This window comes from Zingiber officinale, chromosome 1B (genome assembly GCF_018446385.1).
Source record: "Zingiber officinale cultivar Zhangliang chromosome 1B, Zo_v1.1, whole genome shotgun sequence".
In the NCBI taxonomy this organism is placed as follows: Eukaryota; Viridiplantae; Streptophyta; class Magnoliopsida; order Zingiberales; family Zingiberaceae; genus Zingiber; species Zingiber officinale.
Genome location: NC_055986.1, coordinates 169,419,547 through 169,437,111, shown reverse-complemented (window position 1 = coordinate 169,437,111; position 17,565 = coordinate 169,419,547). Strand labels below are relative to the sequence as shown.

The 17,565-nt window shown below is 35.8% G+C and overlaps 1 protein-coding gene across 1 annotated transcript in view; it reads left to right on the top strand.

The window, feature by feature from the left end:
* Nucleotides 1-8,489: 8,489 nt before the first annotated feature.
* The window catches only part of LOC121991467 (MAP3K epsilon protein kinase 1-like), a 32,052-nt gene continuing 22,976 nt past the window's right edge, over nucleotides 8,490-17,565 (top strand). The window contains exons 1-8 of the mRNA XM_042545467.1: nucleotides 8,490-8,827; nucleotides 8,920-9,054; nucleotides 9,907-9,927; nucleotides 13,496-13,569; nucleotides 13,665-13,755; nucleotides 13,835-13,918; nucleotides 14,986-15,087; nucleotides 15,746-15,877. Coding sequence (XP_042401401.1) covers nucleotides 8,768-8,827; nucleotides 8,920-9,054; nucleotides 9,907-9,927; nucleotides 13,496-13,569; nucleotides 13,665-13,755; nucleotides 13,835-13,918; nucleotides 14,986-15,087; nucleotides 15,746-15,877 — 699 coding nt within the window. The 5' untranslated portion in view covers nucleotides 8,490-8,767. The remainder of the gene's footprint in view (nucleotides 8,828-8,919; nucleotides 9,055-9,906; nucleotides 9,928-13,495; nucleotides 13,570-13,664; nucleotides 13,756-13,834; nucleotides 13,919-14,985; nucleotides 15,088-15,745; nucleotides 15,878-17,565) is intronic.

Below are 17,565 nucleotides of genomic sequence, written 5' to 3'. Positions count from 1 at the left end.
CAGGAGTCTTCCCTAATAGTTTGAAGCATTTTCCCCAGGAGCAATGAACAATGAGAACCAAAAGGAATACAAGTCAGTGATCTTGTTCAAGAAAACTTGATCATTAGGCAAAAATCAATTGAAATATATTATTATCCAATAGTTAATTGAACTTAAGGATTTTTGTAATAACTATGTTATGATCACCAATTTGAAAAATAAATAAAATTCATTGACTAGGGTACAATGAAGAGGAAGAAAGAGAAACATGCACCAGTGCAGAACTAATAAGTGCAGAAAATGATGTCTATTGATAAAAAGTGAATCAAGATTAGAGAATCGCTCAAATATTGATATAAAATGAACAATTAAAAAGTTTGTAATGGAATATTAACATCCTTTCACTCTCCGAAAACCAGGAATTGGTTGTGCAGCAGCAACTAACTTTGAGAAAATATTATCAAAAATAGCCTGAGTTCTAGCACCAGATGCATCAACTCTGATCCGCTTCCAAAGTCACATCATTTTATTCTGAGTTTGTATGCTCCGACAATTAGCTCAATCATGATAAGCAAATGAAAAGTTAAATATGACACTCAAATAATTTGGAAACAATATAAATCCATAAAAGAAAGCAATTTTCACCAAAAAAAAAAAAAGTGCACATAGGAAATAAAAGAACATGAACTTAACCTTTATCTCTCGGTCACCAATGTTTGTAGTTGTAACAGTCAAATCCTCAAATGTAGCCAATGATTCACCAATATTACCTAAATCTGCATGCCTATTTTATAATAGATGTCACAACAAATTGATTAACACCTGAGGATATTGCTAGTATTGCATTGGGAATTCTGCAGCCAATCCTGCACAAATAATGTTTAACTGATGACACAAAGTAAGGAATATAAAACTCGGGCTTCTTCATAAAATGGCACAATGCAGAAGCATCAAGCAAGGATGACACATGCAAGCAAGAGACAATTGAAGTTTTTTTTTGTCAGTAGTTGCAGCTAGAATAGGAAGGCCTTCAAAAAAAATAAAAAAAAATGGAATTGGTACAAGCATAAAATACCATCTTTATGTGTGTCTATCGTATATGAGCATGGTGCTGACTCAATCAAGTCTAAATTTTGGTTTGAAAATAATGGACAGGGATCGACTCAGCATGTCAATGGATATGGAGCGCATAACAGGCTGCCTCAGCAAGCATAGGTCAATGACTAGGGAGCCAACAAGCGTCCATGGGTTAGCATGTGCCATTTTGAACCTATAAATATCAACACTCATAGATAGAAAGAGTTTACACTCTTGGCCTAGAGAACTACCATCAAAATGTCATACTCTTCTTTTCTTCAACACTCGGAGGCGGGTGGCCTCCGACTGCCCGCCTCAATCCAAACTACAATTTAGGGGGATGGTGAACTCAAGAAGGGATCGTAATCAATTACGGCTGGATTGTAGCCATGATCCGACCGCAATTGCAAGTGGTTCATCCCCAATTCATTTTTTTGTGGACTAGGGGATCTGCCCTAACATGGTCCAACATACTTTCATGAGATTCTAAATTTTCATAAACTGTAAAATTTGAACAATCATATTTGATAGCATATCCACTAGTAGAACGTCTATCTTCGGGAGATCCAACCCAATTTGCATCATTGTAGACAATCAACTCTCGTGAGGACTAACGATATAAAAGAAGATCATGTAGAATAGTGCCTTTGAGATATCGAAAAATTCTTTTAACGCCTTTCTAATGATGTTCTGTGGGAGCAAGCATAAATTGACATGCACGATTCACAACGAAAGCAATATCGGGTCATGTAATTGTGACATATTATAGGACACCAACAATATTACGGTAGATTTGGGGGGCAGACATTAAAGAGGAGGATGAAAGTGCAGTGGAGCCACCCTCAATGATTGGTGTGGAGATAGGACGTGCATCATCCATTTTAGCTCGTTATAGAAGTCCAATAATATATTTGTTCTGAGAGAGAAGACAACATTCAGAATGTGAGATAAACTCTATGCCAAAGAAAAAACGAGTATTGTCAAGATCCCGAATAGGAAACACTTGACGAAGAAGATGGAGTAAAGTAATAATGTCGTTTTGATCATTACTAGTTATTAATATATCATCCACATAAATCAGAACAAATATTGAAAATTCCTCATTACATTTTTAGAATAGGGAAGAATTTGTTTTTAAGCTAGAAAATCCCTGAGTATGAAGCCAGGTAGATAGACGATGAAACCATGCACGAGGTGCTTGCCGAAAATCATATATATATTTCTGATGTTGACACATATGTGTTGGAAGTTGCGGGTGGATGAATCCAGGAGGTTGCTCCATATAGACAGTTTCTTCAAGGTGTCCATAAAGGAAAGCATTGGAAATATCTAATTGTCGTATTGGCCAATTGGAGCTAATAACTATAGATAGTAACAATCTGATAGTTATAATTTTGATGACTAGACTAAAAGTATCATTGAAGTCAATACCTGAATGTTGATTAAAGTCTTTAGCAATAGGGCGAGCTTTGTAATATTCAATAGAATCATCTGCACGATACTTAATTCGGTAAACCCATTTAGAGCCCACAATATTCATAGATGGAGTACGAGGAACTAAGCTCCAGGTTACATTGTGAAAAAGAGCATCAAATTCTGTAGTCACACAGTATGCCAATTTAGATCTTTGACTGCCTGTGTAAAACTAGAAGGTTCAACAAAATTTGAAGAAGCAATAAGAGCACGTGGAAGAGGATAATGAGTGAAAATTGGTTGACGTCGTGCATAAATATCACTTAAAGGAAGCATTCACCAAGGAGTATCATCATCAAAGCTACTCGGAGATGTGTGGTCAGACGAATGAGAATCAGAACTAGATAGTGGATCACCACTAGCTGCTGAGTCTATAAAAATTTATGGAGATGAAGCAGGACCCAAGATACCATCCCCCTTGTACTTACAATATGTCTTGATGAATCAATATGTGGGGCTTCTAATATATTACTTGGTGATATTAGATAGGTGCCTTGATTATCTGAAAGAGGATCTGAGGTAGCAACTGCAAACGAAAAAAAAGATTCATCAAAATTAACATGTCGAGAAATATATATCTATCCGGAAGAAATATGGAGGCAACGGTACCCGTGATGTAAATTACTATTTCCAAGGAAAACACATTGTAGAGAGCGAGGGTTTAACTTGTATTTAGAGTAAGATCGTAGCCAAGGATAATATGCGCAACCAAATATATGAAAGAAAGAGTAATTTGGAAGACAATTATAAAGTCTTTCCAAGAGACTTATTTTGAAGTAGTGGAGTGGATAAATGACTAATAAGGTATATTGTGGTTTGGACTACATCATCCCAAAATTTAAGTGGAACTGATGCATGATTAAGAAAAGCTAAGGTAGTTTCAATCACATGACGTTGTTTTTTCTCGACGGATCCATTTTGTTTAAGAGTGTGGGAACAAGAGGCTCGATGAAGGATGTTAGAGGAAGTAAGATGACGATGAAGCACTTGATACTCTCCACCCCAAATTAGAATGAAGTGAGAGTATTTTATGATCAAAATAACGTTCAACATGCTTTTGAAAACGACAAAAAATATTGAAGAGATCAGATTTTCTTTTCATAGGAAAAATCCAAGTGAACTTGCTAAAGTTATCAATAAAAATAACATAGTAAAGAAAACATTGATTAGAAAGAATAGGAGCAGGACGACATATATCATAGTGAATAATTTTTAAAGAAAAGCTAGAGTTACGAGTAGAAGATACAAAAGTTATTTTATGAGATTTTGCTTTCATACAAGCTTCACATAAATGAGATGATGATGCTAAAGAAGTTGGTAAACTAAAATGATTAATAATGTCCTGAACAAGACGTAGAGATGGATGTCCAAGACGTGCATGCCAAGAGAATTTGTCTGTGCGTTCTCTAATAAAGGTTTTGAGAGAAGTGGGTTGAAGATGATAAAGACCATTTTTAGTGTCCTCTTTGAGTAGAATAGTTCCTGTCGTGGGATCCTTCACAAGACAATGATGAGGATGAAATTCAAAAAACACATTATTATCAAGAGTAAATTGACGTACGGAAAGTAAATTTTTAGTGATAGAAGAAACATGAAGAGTGTTGCGCATGTGAAAAGTACGACCACATGAATGAAAGGATGTGTTTTCAATGTGAACAATTTGCAAACTTGAGCCATTGCCTATTTGTACCACATTAGGTCCATGATAAGACGAAGCTTCTGTAAGAATATCATATTCTGGTGTAACATGATGAGTCGCTCTAAAATCCGGATGCCATCTTGGGGTTTCAGGAACTGATGATGTTGCATTAGGAGGGATGGAAAGTGAAAATGCTCCAGAATGAGATGATTGAGTACTAGATTACCAAGATGAGGGAGGGGGTCAATTTGATGATACAGGTCCTCCTTTAAAATTTGAATCATATCTTTTATAACAATTTTGAGCATAATGACGATAGTTGAAGCAAGTTTGACAGCGTCCTCGACCTTGACCTCGGCCTTGGCCTCTGAAGCCTCCAATCTGATTTTGATAACCATGTCGGGGAGGAGACTGATTATGTTGATCAGGTTATGGAGTTTTACTAATCATGTGTGCCAATAGAGACAAAGAATCTGACATCCTTTGATATTGTATTTGTAAAAGCCTTTCATGAGAGGATAACATACCATGAAGAGTTTCTAGTGACATTTGATCCATGCGAGTCGTCACACTGGGAACAAAGTTATCATATTGAGGACCTAAACATTCAAAGACATGCATTAATTGTTCTAGATTAGAGACCGGATATCCAATTGCAGCTAGGTTATTGGCAATAATCTTGATCGATTGCATATAGTCATTGATAGAAGCATCTCCTATTGCACAGACTGTAATTATAGATGAAGTTGTAGAACTCGAGCTTGAGAGTGGGATGCAAAGAATGGTTAAGAGCTTCTAAACCTGACGCAAAGTGTTGAGCCCAACAAGTATGGGAATTATAGACTCAGTAATTGATGAAATTAACCAAGTAAAGACTAATTGATCTTTCTTAAATCACATAGTATAGGATGAATCATCTTTTCGAGATGGGGATAAAGTATCATCAACATGATCAAGTAAATCATGAACACAAAGTAAAGGAAGAAATTGTAATTTCCGTAGTAAATAATTATCATGGTCAAATTTAACGGAAAAAAGAAGGAATCTTGTGATGACAAGAGGTCTGAATCGAAAGAAGATTTTTTTTCCTTCCCTCTCTCTATTATTTTTTTTCACTCTATGTTTTTTTTTTCATTTTTTTTTCTTTTTCTTCCTTTGTTTCGGTTTTTTTCTCTCTCGTTTTTTTTATCTGTTTCGTTTTTTTTTGTCTATGTTTTGTTTTTTTCGAACAACGAACGAACGAGAAAAAAAAAATCGGGCAGAAAAATAAAACAAAATAAGAACAAATACTAACTATGCCCTGCTACGATTGATGTTATCAAAAATTATTGTCGTCGACGAAAAAAAACTGTTGATGAAAGATGAAGAAAAATTACGCAAGTAGTCGTTTTAGTTTCTGAGGTTGTCGTACTGCAATCGATAATATCAAATTAGCATATAGAAAACTCTTTTAGAATAATAATTCGAAAGAAAAAAATTTGAGAGAAACAAAACTTGGCTCTTATATCATATAAAAATTAATAGGCAGAGGAAAGAAATATCATAAACTTTTGATAATATTATTATAAAGCCAATAGATTTATTTATACAAGTTGTCCAAAATAATAATAAAAAGATTAAATATGACATAATATAGTAATATAATAGACTTGGAAATATTAATTTTACTATTTGATTCATGTTGATCTTTATTGTAATACCAAATATAAAAAATCTCAATTGATTATTTTTCATTATTGAAATGTCATTCTTCAACGTTATAATGACAAAAGAATGGATCGGAATGGTCGGAATGAGACTGCAGCCACTTACAACCTTTTCTCTGATGGTGGCTCACGGCGATGGACTGTCGGCGGAGATTTTTCTCAGGTTGCTCTTAATGGGAAAGAATGAGGAGTGTCATTCGGTGAAGCCTGCGGTACGTCGGAAAGGAGGAAAATAGATAGAAAAATTGTTTGAGGCGGTCGACAATGCTTCCGTCGGCTATTCGCGAGCAGGTTGAAGTTGAAATCGATTTAGACGATGGCGTTGTGCGTATAAGGAAGAGAAACTTAGACATTAAGTTTTAATATAAACTATATATTAATAAATCAAATTAATTCTCAATTTAATTAATAGATAATTTAATAAACTTTAATGAAATTAGATCCTAAATTTTTTTTATAAAATTTATTTTAAATTTATAAATTCCTAAATAAATTCTATATATTTATATTTATTTATTTTAATAATATTATTACTAATCAAATTAATGGTATTATTATTAATTCTATTACTTATCAAATTTACAATTCAATACTTTATTAAAAGTTTGTTCAAATTAAAGAGTTACCAACATTTCATGATAATTTGGATCAAACTTATAAATAAAAATATTTAAAAATTTTATAATATTATTAGATTTAAAATTATATTATTTTTTTAAAATTACAAAGTGAGACGTGGTCCTCTATTTATTTTTAGCCAAAACAAGATAAAAATTGATTTTTTTTATAGAGTAACATTTATCATATTAGCAATAACAAAACTTAGAATTTTGTTCTCGTAAATCCACACGTTTTCAGGAAATTTATAAATATTTTAAAAGTCTTGTAAAAAAACTCTATAGAACTTCATGAAATTCTTTTTACAACTATACGAGATTCTATAAAAGTCATTAAAAAAATATTAACTCCACAAAGGCTATCATTGAAAGTCATTCAATATCTTGATTGAATACACCCCTATATTAACGTTAACCTTTCCAAACAATTTATTTCCTAATATTTTGAGTTTAATTTTAACTTATAAAATATTATGGTGCCCTGATCAGGGTGTCGCGCACAGTTGCACAGCGACATCACACAACATATCAAAAATGATATATATACATGATACGCTGAATACCGAATGTTGTGTGATGGTGTGCGACTGTCAAATCAAGACGTCTGGATCAATTCCAGATTCTACTTTTTTTCGTACGTTTTATTTTTTTTGCTTTGTTTTTAAATCATAAAATTCTTAAATCCTAAATCCTAAATATTATACCTTAAATGTCGCACACCCCATGAGCACCTATTTTTTTCATTTTATATTTTTTAACTTTAATACTATAATTCAACCCCTAAATCCTAAAGACAAAATCTAATTACCTTAACCTGATATTAACAAAAAAATAAACAATTTTTTTTTTAAAAAAAACACACACTAAAGTGATTTGGACGTTTGAATCAAATCCAAGGGTTTAGATTGGAGTGTCATGCACAATCGGCCCAACCAGATCAATATAATCAATCCTAACAAAATAATTGAATCAGCCAGACTAATTCCATTCGATTGAGTTGAGTGACCATTTAGACGAAGTGCATTGTAGAAAGTAAAAGTACCCCCCGGGGCTATGGTGCAGGGGTAAAGTATTCAAGTTATCATCCAGGTACCCACGGTTCGATCCTCAGATATGACGAATTTACAAGAATTTTTTCTCCAAATGGAGCATGCAACCAAAACCAAAGGATGCTAGACTCCTGGGCTGCCCGTTGCGAGCGCTTCCCGATTTATCCTAGTGGGAGGTGAAAAATTTTCGTAGGACCGGACCGATCTTACCCGTTTAATTAATCATTTTTTTATTATAGAAAGCAAAAGCCTAGTAAATTCAAAGCAAAAAAAACTCCTAAACCATTGCAAAAGAAGCATACAAATAGCATTTAAAATTATAACTTCTATGCCCTGCTATCAATAAACTACAAAATGAATATGAAACACCGTGAAATAACAACATCAACATTGGTATTGTTTTGAAAAAAAACAACACTAACATTACATTAATCTTAGAATATGTGGATTTGTCAGTACTTGAACTTTCCCACTACGAGATACATCATATAAGTAATAGAGTACAATTATCAAAAAAAAAATTTAATAAAAATCCAACTATACCATCTTCGTACTAAAGGAATAGGGAAAAAAAAATCCGCTCTAAAAGGAAGAAAGAAAGATGAGAAAATTTTAGATTTTGATTGTGTCAGATGTTCATGTAGAACGTTATTCATGGTCGCCTATATAAGGATGTGCAAAATAAACAATGATTCTTATTATTATTTATTACTAAATTCACAAATAATATACGATATTTGTTACTTTTAGTTTTTCTATAAGTTTTATAATTCAAAGTTATCTATTATATATTAAACATACAAAAATCTTATAAATTTTATTTGTTGAGTCTTGAAGCTCACTGCTCAGGGTCACGACTCACGAAGGCCTTGCGTTGTCGGGCCCGACTTGTCATTAACTGGCAATTCGTAGACAAAAGTAAGAATCCAGCTGTTCTACCTTCACATTCCAGTTCCATTCCACACACACCACACCATGAGACTTACCACTGAACCACACCCCACGACGTCGCCCTTTCCTTCTCTTCTCTCCGACTCTCCTCCTCCATCTCCCACACGACGTCGGCTTCCGCATCCCGATTCGCCGCCGGACTCGCCCCTCCGATGGAGGATGGAGAATGCAGGGGAGCCCCGTGAATGCAGGTAATACCCCTCGGAATCCCTTCCTCGGCGCCGGATCTCGTGGTTCCGCTCTCGACTAGCATTGTTGGACGGCCTTCTTCCTAAGATGTCTCGGCAGGCGACCCCCGCGCATTTCCATAAGTCCAAGACACTTGACAACAAATACGTGAGTGCTCGCGCTCCGTTAAGCGAAAAGAGGCTCGAGGTCCTTCTCTATTTGTTTTTTCTTCTAAATTCTGCATTTTCGGCGAGGTTCAGATGATCGGGGATAAAATCGGGAAAGGGGCGTATGGGACAGTGTACAGGGGTCTTGACCTGGAGAACGTGGACTTCGTGGCGATCAAGCAGGTCTCCTTGGAGAATATCCTGCAAGAGGATCTGAATTTTATTATGGTACGCTCTCAGTTGCTTATTCACTTGAGTGTGAAACTAAACTTTAGCATTGAAGCTCGTTGGAGAGTTCTATTTCTAAATGTTCTTCTGACCGTTTGACTCAATTGTTTTAATCAGCTCCTCTCTGTTTGATATTGATGTGTTAGATGGTCTAGAAGTGAAGAAACTTGATGTTGTACATTTAACTTTTTTTTTTTTTTTTTAAATTTCTTCATTCATTCACATCTATTTTGTTGTTCGGAAAAAGTTTTTTGTTTCATACTGTATTATAATTTGCAGCTGCTTATTGCCATGCTACATTTACTCTATCATTTTTATTATTTTTTTTGATCGGGGGTGGGGTTTTCCAAGTTGTACTCACGGATAAAGGGAGAATTCAGTGCGACATTGTGGCTGCATAATTAAAAAAATGTCCTATCATTGGGGTCCTTCTCCCTTTCAAAGTGGTTAAATTTGGATTACTCCTATTTTTTGTTGTCAAAACAAAATTTACTTGTGTTCTACAACAAATTTCTTCTCAATCCACTTTTAGTTGTAATGCCAATTATTTTTAGTCACGTTGCTTACCTTTATTGCTTCAATTGGTTTAGAAGATGAGAGACTACTTAAGAGTGTTTTCTACACATACTTTATGTTGATTGATTAAAGTACATTTGCAGCATAAAATTAACTCAGTATGAGCACTGCTAATGCTTTATTAGTTGTTACAATGATACAACTATGAATTGTCTTCCTGTACGTTTTTATGGAATTTCTTAAGATTACACAGTAGGTTTTTTTGCTTGGTTTTCAACTAATGTTTTCTTTTTATTTGCAAAATTGTCTCTGCCATCATCACAAATCATGATCCAGCAAGAAATTGATCTACTAAAGGTAACTATTCTTTTGAAGATTTGTAGTATTTAAAAGTTTCAAGTCATTGAATGTTGAAGTTTCAGTAAGCTACTGCAAAAATGGTCCTATTCATAATTATTGGCATTAAAGGATTTTTTTTTTATGTCACTCATTGTGATTGCTAGAAAGCCTCATTTGAGTACAGGTCTTGGACATTTTTTGTCATCTATTTCTTGAGTCACTATCAGTTTTTGTTCCTTGCATTTTGGGCTTTTTTTTTAGTTCTTTCCTTGGAACTTCCACAACATCATTGATTCTCTTCATTTCTTCCCAGTACACTTACATTTGCTATTGTCTCTTCTCTTCTATATGCCTTTACCTCTTTCTATTTTTGCTGTGCCTATGCAACATTTTTTTGCATTTTATGAGTGGGTAAGATAGTTTTGCATTGTAGTTGCTAGCTTAGTACAACCCTGGTAATCAACAATATCATTTTGCAAAGTGTAAATGGGTTGGATATACGGTGTGGATATGTGAGTTTGTCATCTTGTATCAGGTGAATGTGAATTCACATAGCCATCCAGCTAAATAGATTTTGTATATTGTATGAGTTTGGACCAATAAGTAGAAAGAAGTTAGATAGCAATCATCACAAATGCTATGGATGCATTATCAATTCTACTTAATCACCGATAGCTAGGAAGAACACTATTTATGTTGGTGCAATTTCCCCGGGTCATGATTGACCAGGTTGACTAAGCTTAAGTTGACTCAAATTTGAGTTTCGATGTTTGAGTTTTGATATTTGACAATATATGGATATTGTAGGTGCAATTGTCCATATGAGAGACTGACGGTCAATGGTTGACTAGGGGTCAAGTAGGTTCTGAATATATGACTGTGAAGTCCTAACTGGAGGTTAGGCAAGGGTAAGTCTAATGGGAAGGTTGGCAGAAGATGAAAGTCCAAGTGAGCCTGTGTTGAGAGGACACTTGGTGTGGAAAGTCTTGGTGAGCGAAGCCAGACAGTTGGGAATTCTCGGCGAGTGAAGCCAGACAGTTGAGATATTCTGGTGAGTGAAGTCGGACAGTGTGAAAAGCCTAGTGAGTGAAGCTAGGCAGTTGAAAAATCTTGATGAGTGAAGCTAGGTGGAAATCCTAGTGAGTGAAGTTAAATAGATGGAAAAAGTCCTGGTGAGTGAAGTCAGGTAAAATGCCCTAGTGAGTGAAGATAGACAAATGGGAAAGTCCTGGTGAGTAAAGTCAGACAATTGGAAAGCTTGAGTGAAGCTACGTAAGGAGAAAATCCTGGTGAGTGAAGTCAGACAGTTGGAAAGTCCTAGTGAGTGAAGCTAGGCAGTGAGGAAGTCCTGGTGAGTGAAGTCAGACAGTAGAAATCTAGGTGGGTTAAGGTTGACTGGACATCTGGTGAGTGGTAAGGCCAAGTAGGTCAAAGGGTTGACTGGACATTTAGTGACGAAGTCCGGTCAAGGTTGACTAGATGCTAGGCAATGAAGAGTCCCAATAGGTCATGATTGACTGGATGTTGGGCATGAGAACCCTAGACTTGATTTGGGTTGGTCAATCGATCAGGTGATCGATTGATCTAGAACCCAATCGATTAGTTGATCGATTGGAAGAGTGTTGCGAACAAAGGCGACTCAATCGATCAGCTGATCGATTGGGACTACGCTAATCGATTGACAGTCATTCTCGTGAGCACAGAAAGGTTCTCAATCGATCAGTCGATCGATTATGCTACTCCCCAATTGATCAGTTGATTGATTGGGTTGAGCTTTCTCGCGAGATTGCGAGGTAGCCAGAATCGATTGGTCAATCGATTCCGGGTTTTCTGTGAGAGCACAGAGGCGCTCTAAATCGATTAGTTGATTGATTGAAGCCTCCCCAATCGATTGACCAATCCATTGGGATATGATCGTTGCGTAGGCTGCGAGCTTTAGACGGTTGTGATAGCTGGAATATGATGTGGCAATAGATTGGGAGTAGACCCAATCAATTGGGAACCCTAAAAGCGCATATAAAGGCGATAATGAGTTTAAACGCAAAAACCGCTTCACTGATTCTTCTCCACCATTGTCGTCGGTTCTTGAAGCTTCTTGGAGACAAGTGTTGCTGCACTTCTAAGGTTCAAGAGGTGATTGCAAGCTACAAGAGATCAAGCCAGAAGAGTTTTATTGTATTTACGTACATTTACTTATTGTTTTGAGTTGTATTCTTGTGTGAGCTTGTACGAGGTTTCTCTACTTCCAGATTGTTCCAAGAAGGAGTGTTTTCAAAGTGGAGAGTATGCTCGGGTGTGGATTCTTGAATTAGTCATCTTTTCTTGAGGTGGATACTAAGTAAATCCTTTGTGTTAGCATTGGAGGAGTTCGCTTCGAGGTTATTCGCTGGAAATCATCTTTAACGAAGCGAGACTAGCTATTCACCCTCCCCCCAGCTCCGGAATGTCCAACAATTTAAATAAATAATCTATTGGATTCTCAATAATTCAGGAAGTTGTATTTCAAATTGATGTTTACTAGTATATGTAGTAATTCAGAAACAAAATTTAGAATTTCCTTAGTTGGCGAAGCGTACACACAAACTTTGTCAAATAAACAACGTGTCTTGGTCTAGTTTGAATGAGAAACTGTGATTAACTTAATCAACTAAAACCACTGGCCTGAATTGGTTCCAAGTTAAGAGTATTAGACTCATCTAAGCCTTTTAAATTTCCTATAACATTACAATTTTCAATATGAAAGGGAGCTTTGGCGCAATGATTAAATTGCTGTCATGTAACCTTGAGGTTATGGGTTCGAGTTTTGGAAAAAACTTCTTGTAAAATGCAAGGTAAAATTGTATACAATTAACCCAACGTGGTCTGATCTTTCCCTGGGACCCGCATTGACTAGAGCTTCATGCACCGGGCTGTCCTTTATTACAATTTTCAATATTTAACTTAATTAGATTTTCATGATCTCTTCCAATTAGAGCTTGCATGTGGAAAGATGGACTTCCACCATCATAAGCAACACTGTCTAATTGGATCATCTCATCAAGCTTCAATCTCTACTATCATTTTGTCTTACCTCGACATTGATGGGGACTTATATCCCATTAACTCCATTGGGTCAGACCTCGAATCAAGATGCTTAAGCCTAATTCCACTGTAGCAGTTTCATCTATGGCTTATAAATCAGCTTAGTTATTCCACAACTTGTGATGTGAAATTAAATTGGGTTATCACAATATTTCCCACTTAAGGCTTGATGATCTTGTTGAGGTCCAAAGATCCTGGTTGGTGGCATGCGAAACCTAATAACCAATGTTAGCATTATAGATAATTCTTTCTCATTGGATGATCTCATCAAGCTTAGGACCAAGTCTGTTCCAATACTATATGTCACAACCTGACTTTTTTGAGAGATTTGTCCATTTAACTTGATGTTTTTCAAGATCCAAAATGGTTAGTTTAAATTAATAGTAGTAGACTCAAATAAGCCTTATAAATCTTCTTAGTTGCCCACAATTTCATTTTGCTACTAAATTGGGTCATTACAATCTGTTGCAAGTGATCTTGTTCATGTTTATTTTCTTGCTTGCAGAATCTCAATCACAAAAACATAGTGAAATATCTTGGGTCCATCAAGACAAAGACTCATCTACACATTGTTCTCGAGTATTGTACTATTTAACCTCCTTTTCATATGTGTAGTGTTTATTATAGTAGAGTTTCTTAGTCACACCCACATTTACTTGATGGAGTTCTTGCAGGTACGTGGAAAATGGTTCTCTTGCTAACATCATCAAACCTAATAAATTTGGACCATTCCCTGAACCATTGGTAGCTTTCTATATTGCTCAGGTTTGCTTGTGATTTCATAGAATATGTGTCTTGCTTTGTTATAGAGGTCATATGACTTTTGTGTTATGATTATGAAAAGGTCTTGGAGGGTTTGGTCTATTTGCATGAGCAAGGTGTTATTCATCGAGATATCAAGGGTGCCAACATCTTGACCACAAAGGAGGTAATCTTTAATCATGACCACCCTTCCTTGTTCTTTTAATTCTAATACAGCTTCGAATTTTGCCAAATAATGAGTCTCTTGTCACTTTTCCCTCAAGGTTCTATCATGAAAAATCACCTTTCATGACATTGTTCTATAGTTTTTTCTCTCATGCCACTTTAATGCTTCTCCACTCTTCACACATGCCACGCCCTCTATAGGTGTCTGACAGTTTGTAAAAAGTTTATCTTTGAAATTAATGTATTTTATATGAAATTAGAACATATATTATTATATCGTGTATTATTTAACATGTTATGCACCCATGCTCAGGTTGTCTGGGTAGGCATTTGTAGCTACTCATATTTGACACGAGCCTAAAGAAAACTGATCCTGGAACCATAAGCCCAATAGTACTAAGATTCTTGTACCATGATTGTCACTTATTGCTCACATTTGATCTCTCTTTAATAAATTTTTTACGTTGTTTCCTTTGAGGTTTGGGCTCCCCAACTTGGACATATCAAATACTTCAGTGAGCCAAGGTTGGAAATAGACATTTGCTATTGGCCATTGTGCATAACATTCCCCAATTCACATAGAACCTTTATTATAATAATAATAATAATTATTATTATTATAATAATTATAATAATTATTCTTATTAGTTGTTGTTGTAGTAACATCTTGAAAAGGTGACCATTTGCATGTCTTTCCGTCACTATATGAAATCACAATATTCTATCTCTTACAAGATCAAGTTTTCTATTAGAATCATTCACTGTGATTTCCCCCCATAAACTCCATCTGTTTATACCCATCTGCTAGTACTCCATTCTAAGCCATGCCCGTCGTTTGGATACAAGAGTTTCATATTCCTTAGTTATCTTTCTGTAACATTTTCTAAAAACCAAGCCATCTTATTGTTAAACTAAACTTCTTTTTGATTCAATTTCATGAGATAATTTGTAGGACCTTGCTCAGTTGGGTTGATAGATTTCAACTACATTTCACTTGATTTTGATGTCACATATATATATATTTCATGTGTTTGTCATTCTCATGGCATTGCCAATAATTATCTATAGGGCCTTGTTAAACTTGCTGACTTTGGTGTCGCAACAAAACTCACAGAAGCAGATGTCAATGCACATTCTGTATTTGGGACACCATATTGGATGGCTCCTGAGGTAACCAGCCATATAAAACTGGTCTTTTATAATTTTGTATATTTACACTATTTGTATCGGCACGGGTTCGAGTGTTGGAACTAGTCTCTTGCAGGCTTGCAAAGTAAGGTAAGACTATGTAGTAGACCCTTCCCTGGACTCGCATTGACGGGGGCTTCGTGCACCGGACTGCCCTTTACACTATTTGTATTGGCAAGACCACAATATGCTTCTGTATAATCTCTTTCTTTTCCTTGGTGTCAATAGTATGTTATTAAATGGATATATAAGAGGTTGGTATTAAAGCATGTATTCTCTCTGATTATCATGTTATGTTATGTAAACAATTTCTGTTCTGTTAAAAGTTCAACTCGGTAAAGTGGAGATTGATAGCGAACTATATATGTATAATCTAGTTAAAATGCTAATTAGGGAGGGAAAAAATGAAAAGAGAATCTTGTTCTAATATATTGTTGAACATAAAATTTCACAATTCACTGTCTTAATAGTCTCATAGGAACAATTCATTGAATTCTCATAATACAAATAACAAGTGGAAGCTTCAGTTATCATTTGTTATCCTATCTGTACCTATTAGGTTTTTCCATTTTACTTTTTAGAGTAATGCAAGCGTTATCCTTGAAATCTATTTGTCTTATACCTACTTAAATGTTTTCAGGTTATTGAAATGTCTGGTGTTTCAGCTGCATCAGACATCTGGAGTGTTGGTTGCACAGTCATAGAGTTGTTAACATGTGTACCGCCATATAGTGATCTACAACCAATGCCCGCACTTTTTCGAATAGTTCAGGTATAGAAAGCTACATTTAAATAGCTTTGAAGGGGAATATTGTGTTTTCATTTGTGGCTTCATGAACTCTTTCTGTTTGCATCATGGGCTCTTTGTTACTGAACAAGTTGGAAGAGAAAAAGGAATGAAATGTATTCCGCGGAAGAACCAAAATGAACTGATATAAAAGTAAAATTATGCATTGACAAAGGTCAAGATAATTCATGTTAAGGCAATTCAATTAGGTACTTGTTATGATTTGTAAATTTTATTGCATAACATTTTTTATACTAATTAAGGCATGTCAAACTCATGAAAACTTTAAGGGCAATATTTTGGGTAAAGGAACATCTTGTATTAACAAGCAATCAATTATAAACATTCAAGCGTATCAAGAGGGTAAGTCTGGATATTACCACATGGTTGCTCTGTGACCTTGGGTTACCTTTGCACCTTGTTTTGGCTCATGTAAAAAGATAACTTATACAATTGCATTATTTTTTTTTTAATTTGTGTTGTGTACTTGTATTACGGGCTTAATTAATTGTTAATGTAGGTGTTTCATTTTCTTAATTAGGTTGTTTTTACATTATTCCATATTAGGCATCCATTATTGTATTTTGGTGTGAAGGGTTTTACTGCATAATGCCTTCATGCCTTGACATTTAGGGTATGGTTACAAACTATGGGTTGGATTAATATTGGACCCCTCTCTCAGTCGTATCAGTGTTTGATCTGAGATGTGTGACTTGTGTTGTGTTCAGTGCTATCAAAGCTAAAGCTAAGTTGTGTTGCATAGTGGGGGTGGAACTTACAAGATTCACCAATAGGGGCGCTTGTTGCGAGATTCATTAGGTGGAACATAAACTCTTTATTCCAAGATAAAAGATTGCAATTTCTTTACTTGTCTCTTTCTTCTCCCATCTCTCCTTTCACATATGACCACCACCAACCCAAAAACCTCCCTCGTACTAACTCTCTCTCACTCCCTTTCTATGTCGAACATTGCTCGAACTTGCTTGCAATGTTGTTGCTAATTTAAGATCTATCCTCCAACTTCATGCTCTCTACTACGGAATGCACATTGACCACTTTGTCCTCACTGAATGTTGCCTTTACCATTTGTTGGAAATGGGGATAGTGGGGAACGTGACCCATGTTCCCCACTACACATAATGAAAAAGTCCATTATGCCCCTAGTGTATTTCCCTATATAAAGGGGGTCCGTCCAAGGCTCAGGGTGTGTGAAATCGTGATCGTGCGACGAGAGTAAGAGGAGAACATCCAAAGCGGCGGGATTTGGTTTGTGGAATTGCGGAGGGCTTTCCGATCCTGTGATCGCTCTTCCGATAGCGAGCTTTGTCATTGCCGATTGCGGATCTGCGGGAGATCGCTGTAAGTTTTTATCGCATTTAATTAATTCGTCTATCATGCATTTAGAACATATTTTCTACATTGGTATCAGAGCGCGTAGTTATTTCTAAATGCTTATAGACGAATTATAATATTGTCGTTCGAATGTTTCCTCGTTTTGTCATTTCCCGTCGCCGTTTTGCACGACTAATGTGTCGTAGCATACACGTTGTGCCTAATTTGTAAAATCGCTACCGCTGGATTTACCGGCGATGGCAGTCCGTGGCCGTCGTTGGCGTCCTGGCTGGTCGGCTATGTGTTGATGGCTAGGACAGGCAGAACCACTGTCGGCGATC